The 21153-nt window shown below is 37.6% G+C and overlaps 1 protein-coding gene across 1 annotated transcript in view; it reads right to left on the reverse strand.

Annotated features, from left to right (window-relative positions):
• ABCB5 (ATP binding cassette subfamily B member 5) overlaps positions 1–19720 on the reverse strand; it is a 34976-nt gene extending 15256 nt beyond the window's left edge. Inside the window, exons 1-18 of the mRNA XM_042888539.1 lie at positions 19666–19720; positions 19538–19553; positions 18863–18930; positions 17702–17789; positions 17543–17588; positions 16496–16649; positions 16042–16108; positions 15624–15815; positions 14353–14524; positions 13235–13359; positions 10811–10988; positions 10232–10345; positions 9323–9433; positions 6814–6939; positions 5465–5668; positions 4456–4626; positions 2130–2291; positions 1673–1912 (exon numbers count right to left, since the gene is read on the reverse strand). Coding sequence (XP_042744473.1) covers positions 1673–1912; positions 2130–2291; positions 4456–4626; positions 5465–5668; positions 6814–6939; positions 9323–9433; positions 10232–10345; positions 10811–10988; positions 13235–13359; positions 14353–14524; positions 15624–15815; positions 16042–16108; positions 16496–16649; positions 17543–17588; positions 17702–17789; positions 18863–18930; positions 19538–19553; positions 19666–19720 — 2289 coding nt within the window. The remainder of the gene's footprint in view (positions 1–1672; positions 1913–2129; positions 2292–4455; positions 4627–5464; positions 5669–6813; positions 6940–9322; positions 9434–10231; positions 10346–10810; positions 10989–13234; positions 13360–14352; positions 14525–15623; positions 15816–16041; positions 16109–16495; positions 16650–17542; positions 17589–17701; positions 17790–18862; positions 18931–19537; positions 19554–19665) is intronic.
• Positions 19721–21153: the final 1433 nt, after the last annotated feature.

Raw genomic sequence — 21153 nt, forward strand, 5'->3', positions numbered from 1 at the left:
GAGTATAGATGTCATCTATGCATCATCACCAAGAGTATGAAAGAGACATGGATAATAGTGAGTTAGCCTATATCTCCTTTGAAAGTATAAAAAATGCCCTGTTCTGCTTTACTTATTTATTCAAGTGTCTGCACCTTTACAGGAGCAGTTTTGGAAAAACAAAAACTGAAAATATTGGAAATGGGACAAAATGTAAGGCAGAGTTATGGTAAACTACTGGTTTCCTGGTTATTTTATGCAGTGCTTCAGATGCCAAATTAGGGTGGCTAAAGCCTCAGCCATGAAAGCGGACTGATTTTTTTTAATAATTAATTACAACAGTTGGACATTTCTTAAACTTGTGAATGTGATGAATACGTAATTCATAAGCATGAACGTCCACAACATTCTGAAATGAAGTCTTAAACCATACTAAGTAAAGAGTCTTCTTTTTTGAAGATATGTATCTTCTTGTGATAATAGGAATCGATCAGTCCCTTCACATTGTTTGACGAATGTGTTAGCCAGAATCCATACTCAAAGGAGAAGGAATATAGATACAAAGTAAACTAAGGTTTAATGAATATAGATACAAAGTAAACTAAGGTTTAATGAATATAGATACAAAGTAAACTAAGGTTTATAAAAGTAGATTAAATAATCAGATGTTATCTTACAGATGAAATCCAGATGAAATCTAAAATTTCATGGATTTCCAAAAATTCAAGATTTTTGCTTAAGAATTTATACTTCTTCAATTTGAGGGTCCTGAAGTTAAAAAAGAAAAAAAAAATAAAAAAAAAATAAAAAAAAAAAATAAAACCCCCAAGTAATTAAAAAAAAAAAAAAAATCACACAACTCCTGTCAACTTTTTCAGTGCATTTCATGTGAAAAATTACTGGAATCCAAGCAGTACAAAAATAGTAAAGTTAAGCTTCTTTTGACCTGCCTACCTTTAGTCTAACCCAGAGATCACTAAAGCTCTTCTATGAACTGTAGTCAGCAAGCTTTACTCAACTTTGACAAATCAAGGTTTGCTTTTCAAATTTCATGACTTTTATTCTTGTTTGATATTGGTTAATTAAAATGTACTATTTGACTGTAAATATCCAGAACTGAATTTTGAGAGCATATACTGAGTCAGAGATTGAGAGGCTGCAGGAAAGCAGAGCTGGGGGAGATAGAGTTGTTTCATTAACAGTTCAAAACTTTATGGTCTTAATATATATTTTCTTTATGATATGCATGCACTATGATATTCAAAAGTGCATTAAAGCTTAGCAAGCACATCCCATAGACTATGTTATCCACTAATATCAGCACTGGAAAGTACTACAAGGTAAAGAACAATCTTGCAACTGAAATCTAATGTTTTAATTGGATAGAATTAAAATTTCACTGACACTAAAATAATGTCCTAGTTATAAGAAGTTTGATAAATAAACAACAAAACTTTCCCTAACTTTACATTTATCTCACTACATTAATAATGTTGAAGTGAAGTTTTGGTAAGATGTACATGATTACCTCATATTCCTGGGGCAAATACTCAACCTGGTGAGTACAGCCTGTGGTAGGATCAGAGAAGAGGTTGCGTGACTGTCAGCTATCTAAAAATAATTAAAATTACGTGGTTTATGATTATGCTTACATACAATCACTAAAATCTAAGTTGAAAGCTTTAATACCAACCTCCAGCTCTTTTTTTTTCTTCTTTTTAGAGGACTTTTTCTTAGAAGAGGATCTTTTACTCTTGTATCTGCTGGATCTTCTACGAATGCTGCCTCTTCCAGTTATCACTGGTTCTTCAAAGTGATCTTTAAGATTCAGTTTCTCCACAGAACTACTTTTGTCATTTTCCTCATATTCCTCGGCTTCAGTTTCTTCATCTTCTTCTGACGTACCATCATCTTGAACATCATTGCTTCCGCTCTAGTGAGAATTCAGGATATATGATCAAAAGACATTTTGAGCAGGAAGAAATAAGAGTGAAAATCATTTCTCATGACTGCTGCTGCTTCAAGCAAATGGCCACTGATATTTATGGGACAAATGTTTTGGTGTGTAATGGCACAGCAATAGGCTAGCATCCAAAAGAAATGACACAGTTAGATGAAAAGGATAAAAATGGTAAATGATTTGCCCTTACTTGCTGCATTACAAGAGAATAGTAGACTCCCTTCTGCAACATGAGTTCACTGTGTGTTCCTTGTTCAACCACAATGCCTTTCTCAAATGCAGCAATAGTGTCAGCAGTCCTGATGGTAGACAATCTGTGTGCAATCACAATAGTGGTACGTCCAGTCCGAGCCTTGCATAAAAACAATAGCAGTTTACATTAAAATGTGCACGACTACAACTGATAAATCAAGGTTATTTTAGGCATTTATAATACAAAAATATCCAAACTTAAAAAAAAATTTTGTACAAGTATATTTTTAGGAAGTGTAACATTTGCATGACTTCTGAAAAGACTTTACAGAAAATTGCAGAGTAGTGGAACACAGTTGGAGTCAGAAAGGTGCTTTAGTCACTCCCCAAAACCCTCTTCCAGTCCTTTGAAATAAGTTACTTCTCAAATGTTCCACTAATACAGTCTCAATTTTGCAGCTAGATTGTCCTAAGATAGGTCTGCAGATTATATGCTCCAATGCCCTGCAGCTCTCAAATGCAGCCAAGTTGTAGGCACATCTCTCACGCAGTGACTGTGCACATGCCAGCCTGCAGCTGCCAGAGAAATTTCTTCCCTCCTTGCTGACACCTGGAGCAGGTAGAGATTTGGAGAAAGGAAAGACCAAAAGGTAGTTGTGCAACAAGTATGCTGTGTAGCCATGGAAACTGCCAAAAGTTACTTGCTGCTCAAGTACATTGCACCAGCACTGTAAGTTGTGAAAAGTGTGGAGAAGATGACAGCTTCGTAGAAGAACTACTCCAAGGAAATTTGGATTCTTGGGGCTCAGTGATCTGATGTGAGCCACTACAAGCCTTTGCAAGAGCTCAGTTCTGGGTGGTTTCCATGCTATGCCCTAATATGTAGAAGTGCAAAGTCTTCAATCACTCCAGCTGAGACTTGTGACCAGAACAAGCAAAATACCTCAAAAAGATGAAAGGTTATCCAAAAAGCATCTTACTATATGCATCTACATACAACTGCTCAGAAGTGGTGTGCATTTGTGAGGTTAATAGTTCCTCAGTTGTGGAAATAATGACTAATGTTAGCACCACTTTTTCCATTAAGGGAATGTGAGAAGAAATTCATAAATCCCCTTCAGAGACTACATTGACGGACATCAAACAGCTGTATAAAGATGAGTAAGTTATGATTCAGGGTTCATTTTGTGTGTTTTGAGAAGACAGAGCATATAGAACAATTGCCTCAATTTGGCAATCTCTGTTATCCACTAAATCAAACAATATGCTTCTGGAAGAAGTGAGTACGTACTCAGAGTTAAAGAACATGCAAAAGAAGACTAGATTATAGTTGAAGCAGAGTCATTATACTGCTTGTTTACACAGTAATAGTCTCACCTACGCAAGTCAGAATAGATGAAAGTTACTTTGGCATCTTCATACTATCTCAGATTTAATAACATCAGTACAGTGACATGAATTTAGCAGCTACATATTACCTCAGATTTAAATTGATTGGTGATAAAGGTGGTAAATTCTGTATTTCACTTGAGCCATACTTGTAATTCTCTGTTCATAACTACTGAAATGAAAGGCAGGATTTTTCACTTTGGTTTTTAAAACATTAATTATTTGATACATGAAACAACACTCCAGTTGCCACGCAGGGTTCTTTATTATCAATTTTTGAAAAGTGTCTGTATTCCACTGTATCCTGAAACTGTTGATGTAATAGGGCTGTGAGGAAAGGACTGTGAGCTGGAGGGTCTAGAGGTACAGGTATGACCTAGCAGCTTGAACAGTGGACTGATTAAAAAAAAAAAAAAAAAAAAAAAGGAGCAACAGATTATAGCAACTGGCTCTGCTTTATGCTCTGTGTGGGGGTCTGATGTGCACTCAGTTTCTGTAAAGAAAGAAAATGTCTCAGTTCCAAGAACTTTCTGAAAATTATGAAACAACTGTGCAAAGAACCAGTATGAAGAACACTGTATGATACATTGCTGTTATTCTATCTGAAAAAGGCCATTCAATCCTCATGACTTGCCTTCCTAACATGCTAACCATATTTCACCAACAAATGAACGTCTGACTTGAAAAGGAAGCATAGGTTCTAGCTACATAAGTGTTTTTTTACTGTTATTGCTAATTACTAAAGACAACTGAAATGATTCCTAATTAGAATTGTTTGAAATTCCATTTTAACCCCAAGACTGGGGTTAAATCCAAATTTTGTTTTCCAGTTTGCATGATTCCAATGGAAAGCTGCTCTAAAATCTGTAAGTTAGTTTTTAATTGCTACTGAACATATTTATGGTCATTGACAGCTTCAATAGCATGACCCTTACCTTATCAAGAGCTGCTTGAACTACATATTCACTTTGAGTATCTAGAGCGGATGTAGCTTCATCCAGAAGAAGAATCTTTGGATTTCTTGCCAGGGCACGAGCAATAGCTATTCGCTGCTTCTGTCCTCCACTCAGCTGAGCTCCTCTCTCTCCTACCATGGTGTTAAATTTCTGAGAAAAATGTTTAAAAAAGAAGTTGGGACACCTCTAGAAAGAAATCCTCACTTCTCTGCACTACTAAAAAGCACTCAGTTTCTAGACAAGAGATATGTTTATCTGACTGACTTAAACATAATCAGAGCAAACACACAACTATATCCATATGCTTAGGCCTTAGCCAAGCCCTCCTACCCCATTACTTACTTGACATGTCAACATTTGAACTTATGTTCCTTTAAAGTCCCAATCTTTACTGCTTGCCTAAGAATGGTCCAAATCCTGGATTTTTTCCCATGACAAGCCCATAAAAGTCATCTCTGCATTTGCCAAGGGCTGCATATGTTTATATACATATAACACATATACATACACACATACACATATTTATATATGCACACATCTAATAGGTGTAAAGCATCTGAAGGAGCTCAAAGCCATGAATATCAATTTACGGAAAGCTAAAGCACTCAGCTGCTAAAACCAGCCTTAGTTCAGGTCATGCTTTTTCACTTTCCTATTTTCTACTGAATGTACAGGCTGCTCCTGACAAAGTACTAGATTTCTGCATCTTCTCTTTCAAAGCCCAACTCCTCCCAGGCTATGTGAGAGCAGCACGTGTGGTAATATAGCTTCCTTCTTCCTCAGTTAATGCATTGATATTTTTTCCAGATTTAGCACAAATCCTTTGAGGGGAACCAAGCAAAAGCAGTGTCCCTGAGCTGAAGACTAGTAAGAGTGTTTTGGGCAGTTATACCACAACTTAAATTCTCATGCTCTCTCTGCCAGAAACAAGACACCAGCCTAAATGGATCTTTCATTATTCTACTCCAAAAAAAGTTCATAAACTCACATCAGGCAGTCGAGATATGAAGTCAAAAGCATTGGCTTCCTTGGCTGCTTGTTCAATGTCAGCATCAGAAATGTCTTCTCTGCCATAGCGAATGTTCTCAGCTATTGTTGTTGCAAACAAAACAGGCTCCTGGCTCACAATACCAATATTTTCTCTTAGCCACTTTACATTAAGTGTCCGAATATCTCGACCATCTAAGGTGACCTGAGATTAAAAATGTATGTCAGAAGCTGAGGAAGTACATTCTACTTATAAAATGTCAAATAATTTTTATTAAATAAGCTACAAGCTACAAGGACAAAAATGGTGAAGCAGCAACAACAGAAGTTTTTGCTTCTGCTGCAAAACATATAAAATGGTGAGGAGCAGCATAACCAGAGAAGACGTTAGGTTTTTATTCAGTAACTATTCAGTCTGAGAACAAATCTGGCTTAACAGTTTTCCAGCTTTCCTATAGGCTTTTTACCCTGTTTACATGCCTCCATGCCACAGTTTATTGTCTTATGGTCTTCCCAGCTATAGCTATGCAATTGCTTCTGTGGCTGTGCTTTACCCCACAAAGAAACAACCCAAGTCAAAATAAATGGGAGGTCATTTTTCTTTTACTAGATCATTTGCAATGCGATCCTCAAAATATTTGGAAAATCAGCACAGGAGAGGAACAGTAAATTGAAACACAGGTAGGAATGAACCACAGAAATATCAAGTTTAAGAAGCTACTATGCTGATAATTGATAACTATCTCGAATGCAGTGATAGCTCAGTATTTAAGAGCACTCAACCGTTAGTATTATTTTTCTCCATTTTGTGTCCCCCTTGGAAGTTTCTGAGAAGAATTTACCATTCCCTGATTGCATGGAGCAATGACGGAATGATGAGTGATGGTGCAAAATTTTGCTGTGGTATAGCAGATAGAGGAAACATAAGACAGGAAAAAGACTACTTACATAGGAAAACTCTCTCCAATTTATGACCAATGAAAAAAAAAAAAAAAAGGCAAAAAGTTTTGTTGGATACTACTTTGCTTCAAAACAAATACAGTATCTTAAAAAGCATGTTAATGAAAATAAATTTGAATAGATACAAGTTTATAGACTTGTGGTACTTACTATTGGTATCACAAAGAAGGGGGAGAACAATGAAGTCAGGCTTCCAGAAAAAGATGGTTCATTTGAAGTTTAAATTATGGAAATACATACATACAAAGAGAAATACTCAGATTTGATCAACAGTCAAAGATTCAGTCAACATGGAAAACTTACACGTATCTTACTAGTGTGTTGTGCTGCTCCCCAACCCTTCCTCCTCCTCCAAATCCCTTAAACTACAGCACACTTAAGAGTACTCACTTCTCCTTGGTCAGGATCATAGAATCTTTGCAGCAGCTGAACAGTGGTGCTTTTCCCACAGCCACTAGCACCAACTAAAGCAATGGTCTTCCCAGTTTGAACTTTCAAGTTTAGACCTTTGAGGATCTAGAAAAACAAACAAACAAACAAACATATACATATCAGTTTGACAAATTTGATTAGAAAACAGCCTATCAAGGCAATTGTAGCAATAATCAAGGCAGTGGTAAAGGGGCATAGTTTAAGTGCTGTGCATTATCAGTAAATTAAGCATATCTGGGAATATTCTGGGGGCACTGATAGAAAAAGAGTTTGCATTTGTGCTTGTGTAGTGTTTTACTTTTTGAAATAGGATGGCTACATACAACCTGTCTTTTGGGAATGATTTCTGGTCTCTTTTAGCTACCAAACCAAGCCTGGGAGTTATTTGAGAAGATTGATAACTGGAACAGACCAAGTTCATGCCAAGAAGCATTTTAAGAGTTCCCTCCAGCACTGACAATTGCATTTCAGCGCCTGGGGAAATTCCTGAGAAAACACATACCAACTAATAGAGACATAGCCCTGGTATTCTAAACCTGATTGCTCTGTTTCTGTGATTGGTGAGATTTGGCAGCAGATTCGGGGACTTATGCTCTCCTGATTCTCCATTTTCCAGTGTTTAGTTATGAATCTTGAAATAAAATATTTAGCACCTTTGAAATACTATTGCTGAGAAACAAGTTTGCTTTCCTCTATTTTTTGAATGTAAAAGGTTGTTTTGACAAGGTAATAGTTGGAAAGTCCTTAATAAACCTCCAACCTTATTGCTAATAGCCTCAGAAAACTAGGGACAAAATACGAATGAATGGTACCTTTGTTGCCATTTTCACATTTGGGAATATTTTACCTCAAAATATGTCAATTTTATACATGAGTAATGCTGTGTTCTTGCCAAAATATTTGGCTGCCATGGGAGCAACATTCTTGTTTATACCGGGTTGATTTATAATTTTGCCCACACATGTTTTTGTAATGAGAGATCAAAATGATTACAATATTGCTCTCCTTTCCCTGTGTCACAACCAGTGAGGTCTGTGTCTTTCAGAAGCTGACATCATGATACCTACATTACCAAGCTAGAGCTACATTCTGAATACCAGGTGCAAATAGTTACAATCACCCAATTGTCTAACTCTCCTATCAGGTAAGATGTTATCAAAATTAACTGGCAATTGCTGGACTCCTTAAAACTCTGATCTAGTTTAGTCTACTAAGGGGAGATTACACCATATTACATCAATTGCCTGGGAGACTAGATAACTTCTAAACATCTTTGCTGTTTCTTTTTTACTCTATTAAATAACTAATGCTATTAGCAGAGAAAGTTGTTGTAGAATTGGGAAAGATGACAAAACATTCCTTATTTTCCTCCCTTTTAGCTTGCAGGCTCAATACGAGGCTTATCTGCCTGGAGAGTATTTCTAGGAAGAACAATTAATGGTCTGATGAAGGCTGCCCTGTCACCTCTGGTTTCTGAGCCAAGAGTAAAATAAAAAACCTTCATTTAGGCAGAGAGCCCAAATCTGGTTCCATCCTTTGGTGCTCTTTGTTCTGGAAAAGGATTTGTTGTGTGATGGGACAGACTCCAGATAACTGAAGTGACACATCCAAACAGACAGCCATAGTGAAACGAAATTCCCCATCCTCATCTGTCAGTTGGCATATTCAGTCCTCAATTGTTGACACTTGAAATCTTTACTTCTACTGGTTTCTTAATCATCAAAGAACTGTGGCAAATCATTCTTTCACTATTATAAATGTCTTCAAAGGATTACAAACTGTTGATTTATCTCTACCATACTCAAGAATACACAACTGTATCACCACAGGATTAGATCACCATGACAACGAAATAACACTGCACGATACAGTTACTGAGGAAGTTCAGCTGGCAGAGGATATGAACATTTGCTTATTGAAGAGCAATTTTAACACTTGTCCAGAATAGCATTAGATTTGCTAATGTGTGTTTGGAGAGGCAAGACTGGATTCATCTGGAAGCATGCTGTTACAAAGTCTAACTATCTCACAGGTCAATTCCTCATGCAGCAAATCACGACAATTCAGAACAACCAGGAGACTGCAAAGAGCAACTCCAAGGCTTAACTGTAAGGTGTGGGAGTTTTAGTGACAAGTATTTGGGAAGGGGGGGGGAAACACAACAACGAAGGAAATCCTTATTTCATTTATCATCAATCTTGTACACAGAAATTCAGAGTAGGAGCAACACAAAACCTTTTCTTAGCTTTGTCCTGCACAGAAGAATAGTGCACAGGTGGTGACAGTGGTAGTAGATAAACAGCTTTATCTTTTGACATTATGTTTGCTTTTTCCCCTCAGCTCACAACCTCCAAAGGTAGGAACGCATTTAGCACACAAGAAAAGCAAAAAAAAGGATTAGAGAAAAAATCTTGCACGTGGGCTGCAAGATTTAAGTATAGCAGGTACATCTGAAATTTACACTTACTGTAATATCAGGCCTGGACGGGTAACTGAAATGGATGTTTCTGAATTCAATTTCTCCTTTGAGCTTATCTGGTTTGTAGCCTTCCTTAGAACTGCTATCTATAAGCCGTTTCTGGAAAGAAGTTTTGAACATATAGTGCTCATTACTTTGGAATATTTCTGCTGGATACATTGCTCAGTATATAGCTGATGGCTTACACTGCATCACACCATTGCAAAGCAGTTATAGATTATTTGCAGGACACTGAATGCAAGAGAGCAAAGTTTAATTCTACAATTATGGTGCATTTTCAAGTGCAAACGAACAAGAATTGTAACTAAATAACTTATTATCTCACAGACAAAACACAGTGCTCAGGAGGAGTTTTACACCCATTTAGAGAGGAATGATATAGCTATTTCTGTACAAATTTTGGACTTCTACTTGTTTTAATTATTTCATATACACAGATATCCAATTGCTGCACAGCAGCAGGACTGAGATTAATATAGCTTCATTAGCAGTATTTAAATTCCAAACAAACCCACAATCAAAGCACCAAAACACCACCTCAGCCAAAGCTGTGCATATATGCATTTAAGAAAATAAAAATGAGCAGTGCCATAATTCTTTCCCAAGGGAGCCGTAAACCTAATATTAGAGAAGACTTCATCTATAATGATGCACATACCAGATCACCTACTACTCATCGTAACAAATAATGAGGTAGTTTTCTTCATTTGAAAAGCAACATTAATTTAAGTGCTGAGCATCTATAGAGCTCATGATCTGGGTTGTGGGGTGATTTTTTCGGGGGGAGTGGGGAAGGTGGCTTGTTTTTCTTTTTTTTTTTTTTTTTTTTTTTTTTTTTTTAAGCACAAGGTGAAATATTTAAGTCTGGTTGAAATGCTTTTCTCTTTAGATTCTTACCTTATTGATAATTTGATATACTTCATAGGCAGCCCCACGTGCATTAGCCACACTCTCCAAGTTGGGAGCTGCTTGTCCTAGGGAAAAGGCTCCAATAAGCACAGAGAAGAACACCTGCAAGAGAGAGAGAAAAGCCTTGATGTTAATAGTGATTACAGACTCACCTAGCTGTCACATAATCAGAACAGCTCTGGGCACCCTTTCTACAGAAATTAAATGTTCAAGTGAAAGGTAAATTTCAGTCACTCTTGCCCACTCCCACTTTTTTCTGCAATGATTGGTAACATTTTTCACATGTGCTTTTTTTTTTTTTTTTTTTAAATCATCACCTACAAACAGAACTCATCTTTCTCTTTTACTTTTTATTTTTCATTTTTTTTCCAGATGTCATCAAAATTAAGAGACACTCAACATTTCAAAATTTAGTCGAGAGTTTCCTACTCGAAGTCTATAGTTGGTGTTAATTTAATGGACGCTTCAGATAAAGAAGGGATCATAAACACTTCTTACATAACAGAACTCTCTTGATTCTGCAGAATTACTTTTTTTTTTTTTTTAAAGTTGCGCTCTCGTACTTACAATTAACACACGACCAATGTCATAATTTTCTTGCTCCTCAGCAGTGAGCTTTGTTCCATACCAAAATGCAAGTGCATAGGATCCAAAAATAAGAAATTGTGAAACACCCAGAGATGTATTGGTAGTAATAGATTTTTTCACTCCAACACGTCTGGCAGCTTCTAGATTAGTATCATATCTGAAATAGATAGGGAAACCATAATTTGACAAGCCATCAGATCAGTGTTTCCTGACAAGGGACTAGCAGATATAGAATTCCTTTGAATAATTTTGTTTGGACACGTGCTAAGGTCATCTAATCTTGTCATTCACATTTTTAGATGACAGCACTACAGAAGGCATACTTTGAAAACATTTAAGTAGCATGACTTCATCATCGTGACAAAAACCATCACCAAAGCAATTTGTTTGCATTAGCCTTAAAAGGAGGTCTTGAAAAATGTTTATCAATATTATCTATCAAAGACAAATTCACATTTACAAATAAATAAACATGAACACAAAAATAAATACTATGGATGAAGGCAGTTAAATTGAAGCCAGAGTGATGCCAGAGCAGAAGATGACTGAAAGCTCCTTGCAAATGTAAGAGGGTTGCTCCAAAAGCAATGCCTCTTATTTTGTTCTATTGGCCCAGGACATCAGAGACAGATTTTGTTGGTACAGCAGCAGAGGCTGAACTTTCCCACCAGTTACATGTTGTTGCAGTACGACAGATGGCAGCAGAGGGACAGTCTGCTAGACTGGTATCTGACATGGAAGTGTGCATGAAGTAAAGCGGTGGAACTGAATCCCTCCATGAAAGAAAAACAGCACCCATTGACATTCGTCAGCTCTTGCTGAACAAATGTCCAACTAGTGAATGTAAGCACAGCGAGGCAGTAGGTGGTATGTTTCAGCAGCGGTAGCTGCAACATGAAAGTCAAGCCACGTTCTGGACAGACATGTATAGCTGTTATACCACCAGATGTAAAGTGTTTTGATCAGCTCATCCAAATGCATCAACTAATGGTGGCTCCTATGCAAAAAAAAGAGTGTTTTGCAGGTGAGAATTTGCTTTATCAAATAGTGTTATTGTGCACTTTTGTATCTGTTGTGGCTTCCATGGAAATAAATAACAGACTTTACTTTCAGAGCAATCTACGCAAATACTGTGAAAGTACTATGCCTTGAAGGGTCCTAACTCTGAGGTAATCTTGTAAGAGTTATGTAGGAGTCACAATCTGCAGTTTGAAAGTCACTAGGGGAAGTCTAGTTAACCCCACAGGAAGACACTAATTTCTAGGAAAGCCACTAGTACCAAAGCTCTTCTTCCATTTAACGTGAGCAAGTGTGGAAGGAGAGAAAAGATGCCACCTTAGCGGGGAAAAAAAAAAAAAAAAAAACAACCCAGAAAACAATGGAAAAAGGAGAAAATAGTTAAAAAGCAGTTTGAAGTAGTTCTCACCACTGGACTTGGTAAGGACCAAGAAAGTCTAATCTATGTCATTTCTTGTTTTTTTGTTTGTTTGTTTTTTTTTTTGTTTGTTTTTTGTTTTTTGTTTTTTGTTTTTTTTCCCTTTACTTATTATAAAGTAAAGAAGTCACAAATTTTTTGCAAATTCATAGCAAATCCAGTTAAATAGAATATGATATAGAATATCCAGAACTCAGTCCTTAGAAGGAGACATGCAGAAGCAAGCAGCAGGACCCTGAGCTAGAACTACCATCTAAGAAAATTTACACAAGAGCGGGACAAATTGCTGTCGAAAAAGAAGAAACATGAGTCATCCAGTCTAGATTTTCTGCTTTGCCTTTTCCAGCTGGATGATACTAGTGACATAACATATCTATGTAGTTAATATTATCATTTTGCAGATGTATCTAGTAACAAGTGTTACATTTGTGATTAGCCACATTTGGCTTGTAAAAGGTAAGTTGCTAGATTACGTGACTAGGACCAATGCTGCATTATGCCAACAGATGTTATTTGCAAACCATTACAGCAATAAAAGGCAATGATGCAATTCTACTTAAGACCAGTAACCAGTGAGGCTTTAATGTAAGCCATTAATCAAAGATCAGAACAGTAATGCATGTTCTAAAAAGTCATCTATTAACCATGTGATTGGCTGTATTTGACTACTAGGTAAAGACAACCTTGCCACCGCTTTCAGTTCTAAATTAGACTCCAGATCTCATCCAGAAGAGAAATTTGAGGCTATGCTACAGTGATAACACCAAACAGCCTCTATTGACTATGACTAGTTATGTTTATCTTCAGATGAGCTATACACTTACAGAAGAATAAACGGTCGCCAATGAGAATCTTACTGCCTTGCCTCTCTGAAAACAAACAAAAAAACCTCAACCAAAATAAAATGAAACCCACAGTCTCACACACATTCTGTATTTTAAATACAAGTATTAGTTCAAAAAGCTTACTTTGCTAATGCCTTCTGCTGTCCATTGAAAGCCACAACAGTCCTGATTGCAGTCAAGACCTCTTCTGCCACAGCTCCTGCTTTGGCGTAAGCAGATAGCTCTTTAGCTGTAAGGGATGCCAGAAGCTGGAAGTTGAAAACTGTATGTTACTGCAGCATACTGAAGTGATATGCACACTGTGTTGGTGAATAAGAGCAATTAACAATCAAGGGAAAGGACAGAACATTAGGAAAACAAGGTCATCTCCTCTGGGCCCTGAATTACTCTCAACTCCAGCTTTTCTCATAGTGTTCCTACTGCAGTTAAAGACCGTATCACATCAGCTGATGACTTAAGATATTCTTTCTGGGCTAAGGACAAGTACAAACTACACTTTTATGTGCATGGGATTAAGGAGGAGAGTTGTAGCTGGTTGGGCTCCCATGAAGAAGTATGGGAACTCTACTTCATAAGGAAGAATTTAATGGACTGTAGCAATAGCACTATTCTCTAGATAATGGGAATAAACAGCATTTTTTCAGAATGGTTCTCAAGAGCATATTAAAAAAAAAATCACAAACTGAGGTGTTCAGAATCTAAAACAGCAGTGAATATTAAATTATGTATGCTAATCACACTACAGCTCCCAATACTCTTCCTGCCTTCTCTGAAATACTTGAATAGGGGTAAAAAAAACCTATGTAAGTGACCACTTGGAAGTGCAAGCACTACCCATAAATGTGGTTACAGTACATGACAAGGGAAAAACCTTTCCTTGTCTGAAAGGGAAGACTATACGTACTCCATAGATGCAAATCTTAACAGCATGAAGCCTGGTAAATCATCTGCAAGAAATGTGGTGTCTTCAGGTAGTGCTCTGCACAAGAAAAATACTATGCAAGGAAGATGCTGATGCAGATTCTCTTCCTGCCACATGACATGGAGACAGACTAGACAGATGGGAGGAATGGCATGCAAGTAAGTGCTTGGGAACCCACAGAAGCTACAGAAGCAGAAATTATAAAGGAAGTGTGGAACAAACCTCCCAACTTAGAAACAACTCTAGGTTTATCCCATTATGACCCTCCTCTCTGTATATGAAAAGAACTAGTTTTGTTTGTTAACCCCAGAATACTTACAGTTGACCACACTGCAGCTGATGCAGCAAGCAGTGGACTGACTGACAAAATCACCAGCGTTAGCTTCCACCCATGGACAAATCCTATAATAATCCCTGTCACAAATGTGGAAAAAAACTGTACAAATATACAGATCTTATCTCCAATGCCTTCATGAATGGTGTTGATATCACTGCAAATAACAATAGAGAAAAAAAGATAATTGTTAGCTTTCAATAATTCTACTTCTCCCCTATTTCATCCTGCATGGCTATTTCCTAACTGGGATACCAAAACTTCTAACCGCAGCTACTGAGCAGTACCACTAGTCTCTCTATGGCCAAAGCAAAGCAGGCGCCTATTTTTTAGGAGTAGTTTTCTTTACTTTCTACCATTTCCTGCTGTTTCTGTGCCCTGTTACCAGGTCACTTGTGACCTGGTTTCCTTACCCAGAATCCAAATGGAGTAACACAAGTAAGCAGTCAAACTGCTTACTCACCTCCTGTGACCCTCTCCAAACCACTCTTTCCTTTGTGCTCTCCAATACATTTCACACTCCTAATTTAGGTTGCAGCCTCAGAGAAATTGTTATGTCCATTCTATATGAAAATCATTATTTGGAAGAACCTCTGTTTTTCCTTTCCCATTTTCTCTTCAGTGAGTACAGACACTAGAGCTGAGAGGAATTTCATTTTGGGTTCTCTTCCACTTTTCAGGACGTAGCTCTGACCAAAGCTGTCTTAAGACTCAGAAAAGTCTGAACTTGTACATACAGTCCTATTGCATCTTCAGTCATAGTCCTAAAATCTAAATCCACTGAGGAATATGGAAAAGTACCAAGGACTAAGAGACATTGGACTGAGTCCAGCCTGAGGTCTGACTTGATAAAAGCATGAGTTCGCTTCCATTCAATAAAGTGTCAGAGCTTTTCAGTATTTGTAAATAGTTGGAAACAGCAGATTTTTTTGTTTAGTACTGTCTGCCACATACTTCATAAACGCTACAAAGCCCACATCAGACAAGTAGAATACTTCATTTCACATCATAACCCTTTCAAGTGCTGATATCACAGAAATGAAACAAATGAAGTGGACAAATAATGAATTTCTCCCTCACAAATGTCTTAATTTCACTGTGATGGAAAAGGCTTCAGTGGTTTTGTTCATTTATTCTTTTAAATTCTCTGTAGACTATCTTGTAAGCGTTTAAACAAAAACTGCCATTTATCTTCCCGCTCAGGAGGTCAAAAGCAAACAAAAACACAACAACAACAAAAAATACAGAGTCCTCACTCTGTAAGTCTAGTGTTCAGTGTTCCTATCTGGGTACTATCAAACCAAGCCATCTCCTGATGGAGCACTGCAAAAAAGAACTTCCGCCGAATCCTTGATGTTTGCCTTGTAGCAGCGATCAAAAATGTCCATACTTGGACGGTGCTCAGGATCAACACAGCAAAGCCAATTCCCACATAGTAGTAAGCAAACCTGTGATAAGGGAACAAAAGACCACATAACCTCACTGCTTCTTGTGGGAGAGGTTACACAAAAGGCAACAATAATTATGTACCCCACCAAAGTAAATACGGAAATCTGCAGCACATTACAGCGAAGCCCTTCTGAGCAGGTAAAAATTTGGATTCCACTCAAAGGGATCACACGCATACAAATTCCCCAAATATTCTGTTAATGGAATGACTATGACAACTCTTACTTTGTCATTTCAGCTTCTATATCTACATCTGTAGTTGGTTGACAACTGGAATTATTTACTGAAGAACCTGTGGGGAAAAAAGTACTTATGAATGTATCATACATAAAAGATAAATTATGACAATATAGGGTTACCACTTTCAAAGTGTTTTGTATTTTCCAATTAGGGCAAGACATGTGGCAGACACACATTTATTTTTCCCTGAACTTCTAATAGCAAGTAGCTGACAAATGATGATACAGAAGTTATTCATTCTCCTCACCATCCTACACGAGATGAAACTGATTCATAAGGCACATACTTTTTATTTGGTTCAAGCCATGACAATTTAACATGATCGAGTAATTTGCAAAAAGTTGAATTTTGTTAATCATGCACTCATTATGTCATGTACCAGCCTTAGCTCCAGTAGCAAAATATAATGGTATGTGGGGAAGCCTAATTCTAAATTTACCTTCTGACATACTTGAATTCACACCGCTTAGAACAAAGGCATTTGTCATATCTCCAAAGATAATGATCATGAGTGGTAATCCAGTACCATTAGCAGCAGCTGCGATCAAACCAACCACCATCAAAAGTATATCCACCCAATCAGCATAGCGGAACTACGTGAACATTAAAGAAAAAGAGTAAAGTTATGCCTGGCAGTTCGCATACTAAATACAGTACAGCAGACATACTGAACACATTTGCATCTATGTATTCTAGAAAGCAGCAAGACTACAACTAAAAGAAAAATCAGAACACAAGAAGAATTTTGTAGTAGGTCCCACATACAGTTTATTGAAATTTAAACAAGGGTGATTTATTGATCAGCACCTTGCTTCGATCTACCAGAAGACAAGGTCTCTAACTGCAATTGCACCTTAAGGCTTACTTATCCTTAAATGTTTCCTCGCTTTGGAAATAGTAAAAAACAAAAATAAAATTAAAAAAAAAAAACACAAAAAAACAACAAAAGTGAATACAAACTTCAATAGCTGCTCCTGGATGTGATTCATCTGAAATGAGAACATTTTATTCTCGACTGTGCTAAATACACTTCCAAAGCGTAAACAGACATGCAATAAACCACAGAACAATAGGAGTTCTCTTATTTTAGAAAAAGCAAGTCTGTGTGTAGAGTTACTTAGGAATAGCTGTAAGGTAGAAAAAATGGTGACAAAAACATAACCCCAGCCCTCTTAAACAGCAGGTCCTTCAGATATCAAGCATAGGACAAACCCTTTTTAAACAGAGCCCAGGCAAGGGTGTGCACAGTACATATGGCCTAGATCAGCCTCAGCACAGGTAAGCCTCATTCTCCAAAACCAATTCCTTTTTAGTGCTCTAAGTGCTACCAATACACTAAGGCGAGGACTTTATGTAACAGCACCAAAGGTCTTCATAGGTCTCCATGTTTTGGGGTGTTTTTCTTTTTTTTCAATTTCTGAATCACAATTAATAGGCAAACAATTGACAATGACAAAAGAAGTAAGCCGCCAATCCAGGCACTGACCAGTTCAAAGATGCCAACCACCTTTTTCTCCGTCTTATCTTTTTTCCTAGAAGACACAGAATACAATTAACATAAGCATTTTTTAGCAAAATCATATTAAAAATATAGCCCCGCACCCAATATACCCATGGCCAATCTGCTGAGTTCAGGAAGTCCTACCTTTTTTTCTTGGCCTTCACCTGGTCACTTTCTTCAAGATTTTCCTCATGTTGGAAAGAAGGGTTATCATATTCCATGCTTGCAAATTCTGCAGAATAAAAAGCAGATTTTCTTAACATAACATTCCACTTTTTTTTCTAGTAGTCTGTTACAGCTTTTCCTGATAATTCTTTCGCTTTCAAAAGAAGAAAAATTTCAATTTCAAGCTTAAAGACTAATATTTTCTTCTATTCTTGGACAGACCAGTCTCTTCTTTTTGAAGCTTCCTTTCTCTTCAGTTTACCTGCTCCTCTCCTGAAAAAGCTTCCGGCTAGATTTCTGAGGTGAAAACAGTTAAGAATATATTAACGCAGACAAGCTATCAAAGACTAACTGAGCAATGATTCAACACTTACAGAAGTGGCTGCAAAAAAGATAAGTCCTAAAGAAATAAGCAGAATTGCTTATAGTGAAAGTTATAATTGGTGTAGGTAACACTGAATACAGGTGAGTTCACTCAGGAATCATGCATTTGCCTGTAATAATCATCACTATTAGTTGCACTGCAGTAGTTGTCACACACTCACCTCTTTTGCGCTAAGGATAATCTACATAAGAGGACTCCTATCCTAGAAAGCTTAAAACTGTAAAAGCATAGGATGGGATATAATAAATGGATAAAGAAATGGTTGGGAAAAGGGCTCAATGCACCAACAATTTCACATCCAAACTATCCTTGACTGCTGAGTGAATAGAATTTTCTGTATACTCTTTTTCATATTCTCTCACCAGTCAGTTCAAAAAAAGACTTATATAAAAGACTTGAAATAACCTTAATAAGCCTGTCTAAAGAGCATTTTCTAGCCCAGACTAGGACACACCTAAATACAAATTTTACACAGGTAAATGAATTCTGTTGAAGTCGGTGGAATGACTCATGCATTAATGTCTTCTAGGTGGTGGCTTTAAGTTACTGAATTCTCAACAGAAACCAAGTGGGCTGAAATCATTAAGGAGAAAAAATCAGGTATGTCCAGTAAATTGCCAGCAAGTGTACAGACTTAGATACTGTAGATATGCTGTCTCTGTGGTGGTGAGGAAAGATTTATGATGCACTTTCAGATACAGAGTTATGGAATATACTCTGTAAATGCACATGCTGTTTTTGTGCCTGCTACTTACCAGTTTCAGAGATGTCATTTTCTGTGAAACTTACACTTTGATTCACTGTCATTCTTTCTTGTATGATTCTGAGATAAAGACAAAGGTTATGTTAAACAAAACATATGCAGAAAAAAGAGGAAAAAATGAAATTCTCCCCTTCCCCCCAAAAAAGAAAGAAAAACAAACAAACAAAAACCCAAGTAACTCCCCTATCCCATACCCCACAAAGCCAAACATCAAAAGTTCCATATCAAAACGTTTGGAAAGAGTAGATATTTAGAATGTTCACATTACATCTGCATTTCTTCACGTGTCACTTTATTTAAGTAGCACAATTATCTGACTGAAATGTAATGATAAAGAAACATGTAATAGTGTGATTAAAGACTGCCTTTGAGGAAATCTTACTAACAGTGCAAATTAGAGCAACAGCAGCCTGTTTTAATAGTCTCTAGACGATTCACATTTGGATTAGTGTGGATGATTCAGTACAGGATGGAAGGTTTCCATCGTTAGCTTGAACTAAACTTATGGATGTAATACAATCATGATTATCATGCTAAGGACCAAAGATGTGCTCATGTATTTTGCCACGCACCTGCTAAGAAAAGTTTAGAGGTAGTAAGCAACTGAGGTGCCAGCTGTGTCCAGGCTTTACTTGATGCAGCTTAACACATACAAGCAGAAACACACATGAATTTGATGTAGGCTAAAAGGATAACAGAACATATAATCAACCCGACATTAAAAATACATATCTAGTTTAAGCATCCTCAATTAAGGCTCCTGGCTGTGCCTTTCTTCGTATTATTTCAGCTTACCTTTACACCTCATGCTGTGCCCTTTCTTTTTGGTGACCAGGAGGACCAGCCCCATAGGACCTTTACCAGCCGCTGCCCGAACCCCACTCTACAGTGACTGCCGAACCGGCCGTGCCCTGCAGCTGCCTCCCGGGCGGGACCGCCCGCACCCCGCCACGGGCAGGACCGCCCTTCTGCTTGCCTGTCGCTCGGCTGGCAGGTGGAGGTGGAATTGCAGCCTGGAGGGAGAGTTCGGGCAGGGGTTTGGGCTGGCAGCAGGCACCCACAGCGAGCTGCTTGGCACGGCTGCCCGAACAGCGCTTTCTGACTTGGTTCTTACTGTTACTAACGCTGAAAGAATTTTAGTTTGGAAAAGTTATCACAGGGACCACTTCTTCAGAGTTCCCTAATCCCCTATTTTCAGGCACATGGAGGTAGGTATTTTAGGTATTGAAGAAAAGTCTCTTGCCCAGGGGAAAAAAAAAAGTAAAATCAGGCTTGTGAGAGCACATTGGATTTGGGGAATTGCTTCACTGTATTCAGTGAATTTCAACTAGGAATAAAGATACTGATGACCTTTAACTAGACCACTGAAAGCGTTTTCACTTCCCACTTCTAAGCAACATCAAGATCAAAGCTAGCTAAATTTGTTGCTGTTCTCAGAGGAACTAATACACAAAAGCATTGTGTTTTGCTCATGTAATTCTCTTCCGAGAATTTGTGCTGCGTTTCATTCTAGCAAAACTAAAACTGTTCTTTGCTTTGGGTTAACTCAGTGGGATTTGTATTTTTTCCCCCTCTTAGAAGAAAACAGGTACACAAAACAGATTTTCTGTGCAGTCCTAAAATAGGGATTCTTCCACTCCCTTCCCCATCTATACCAAAGTCTGCATCATTTACTAACAGTAATGACTTTAATGTTTAAGAAAAATAAACTCTGCTTGTTTCCCTATCCACTCAAATACCACTGTCCCAAAGCTGAATCTCAGTTAAGCTAGTCAGTTAACTTCAGAGATAACTGAAGTAGTTCTTGAATCATGTTTCCGGGGCTAAACCTAACTTAGCTTCCCTCTTTAGCCTTCCCCATGGAATTCAGATTACATTTTACATATTGGTTATGCTGCCCTGAAAACTACAGAAGCAAAGACATTTTAGTCTTCACTGGGACCCTCTGTATTTGCTTGGGTTTCAAATTTCTGTGTGTCAGGCTTGTTACTTTTTAGTACTTTCTTATTTCATCAGCATTACCTAGGGCTTATGTTGCAGACTCAGAGTTAAGCCTGGGTAACACACATCAGCAACTGCTTATGAAAAGCTTCTGAAGCCATGAAGAATTTGCATTTACAGAATTCAACTGAAGGGAAAGAGTGGTAAACTGAAATGTTGTGCTGCCCCAGCCCCAAGGTTCCCAGCTACATGCACTATTTTCTTCAAAGGAAACAGGTTTGTTTCCTTGTTTGCCTGGGAGGGAGCAAGAACAACTTATCATGTCTGGGCTTTTGTTAAAAT

The sequence above is a fragment of the Lagopus leucura genome, unplaced genomic scaffold (genome assembly GCF_019238085.1).
Source record: "Lagopus leucura isolate 7727_CA_CO unplaced genomic scaffold, USGS_WTPT01 Super-Scaffold_100157, whole genome shotgun sequence".
NCBI lineage: Eukaryota > Metazoa > Chordata > Aves > Galliformes > Phasianidae > Lagopus > Lagopus leucura.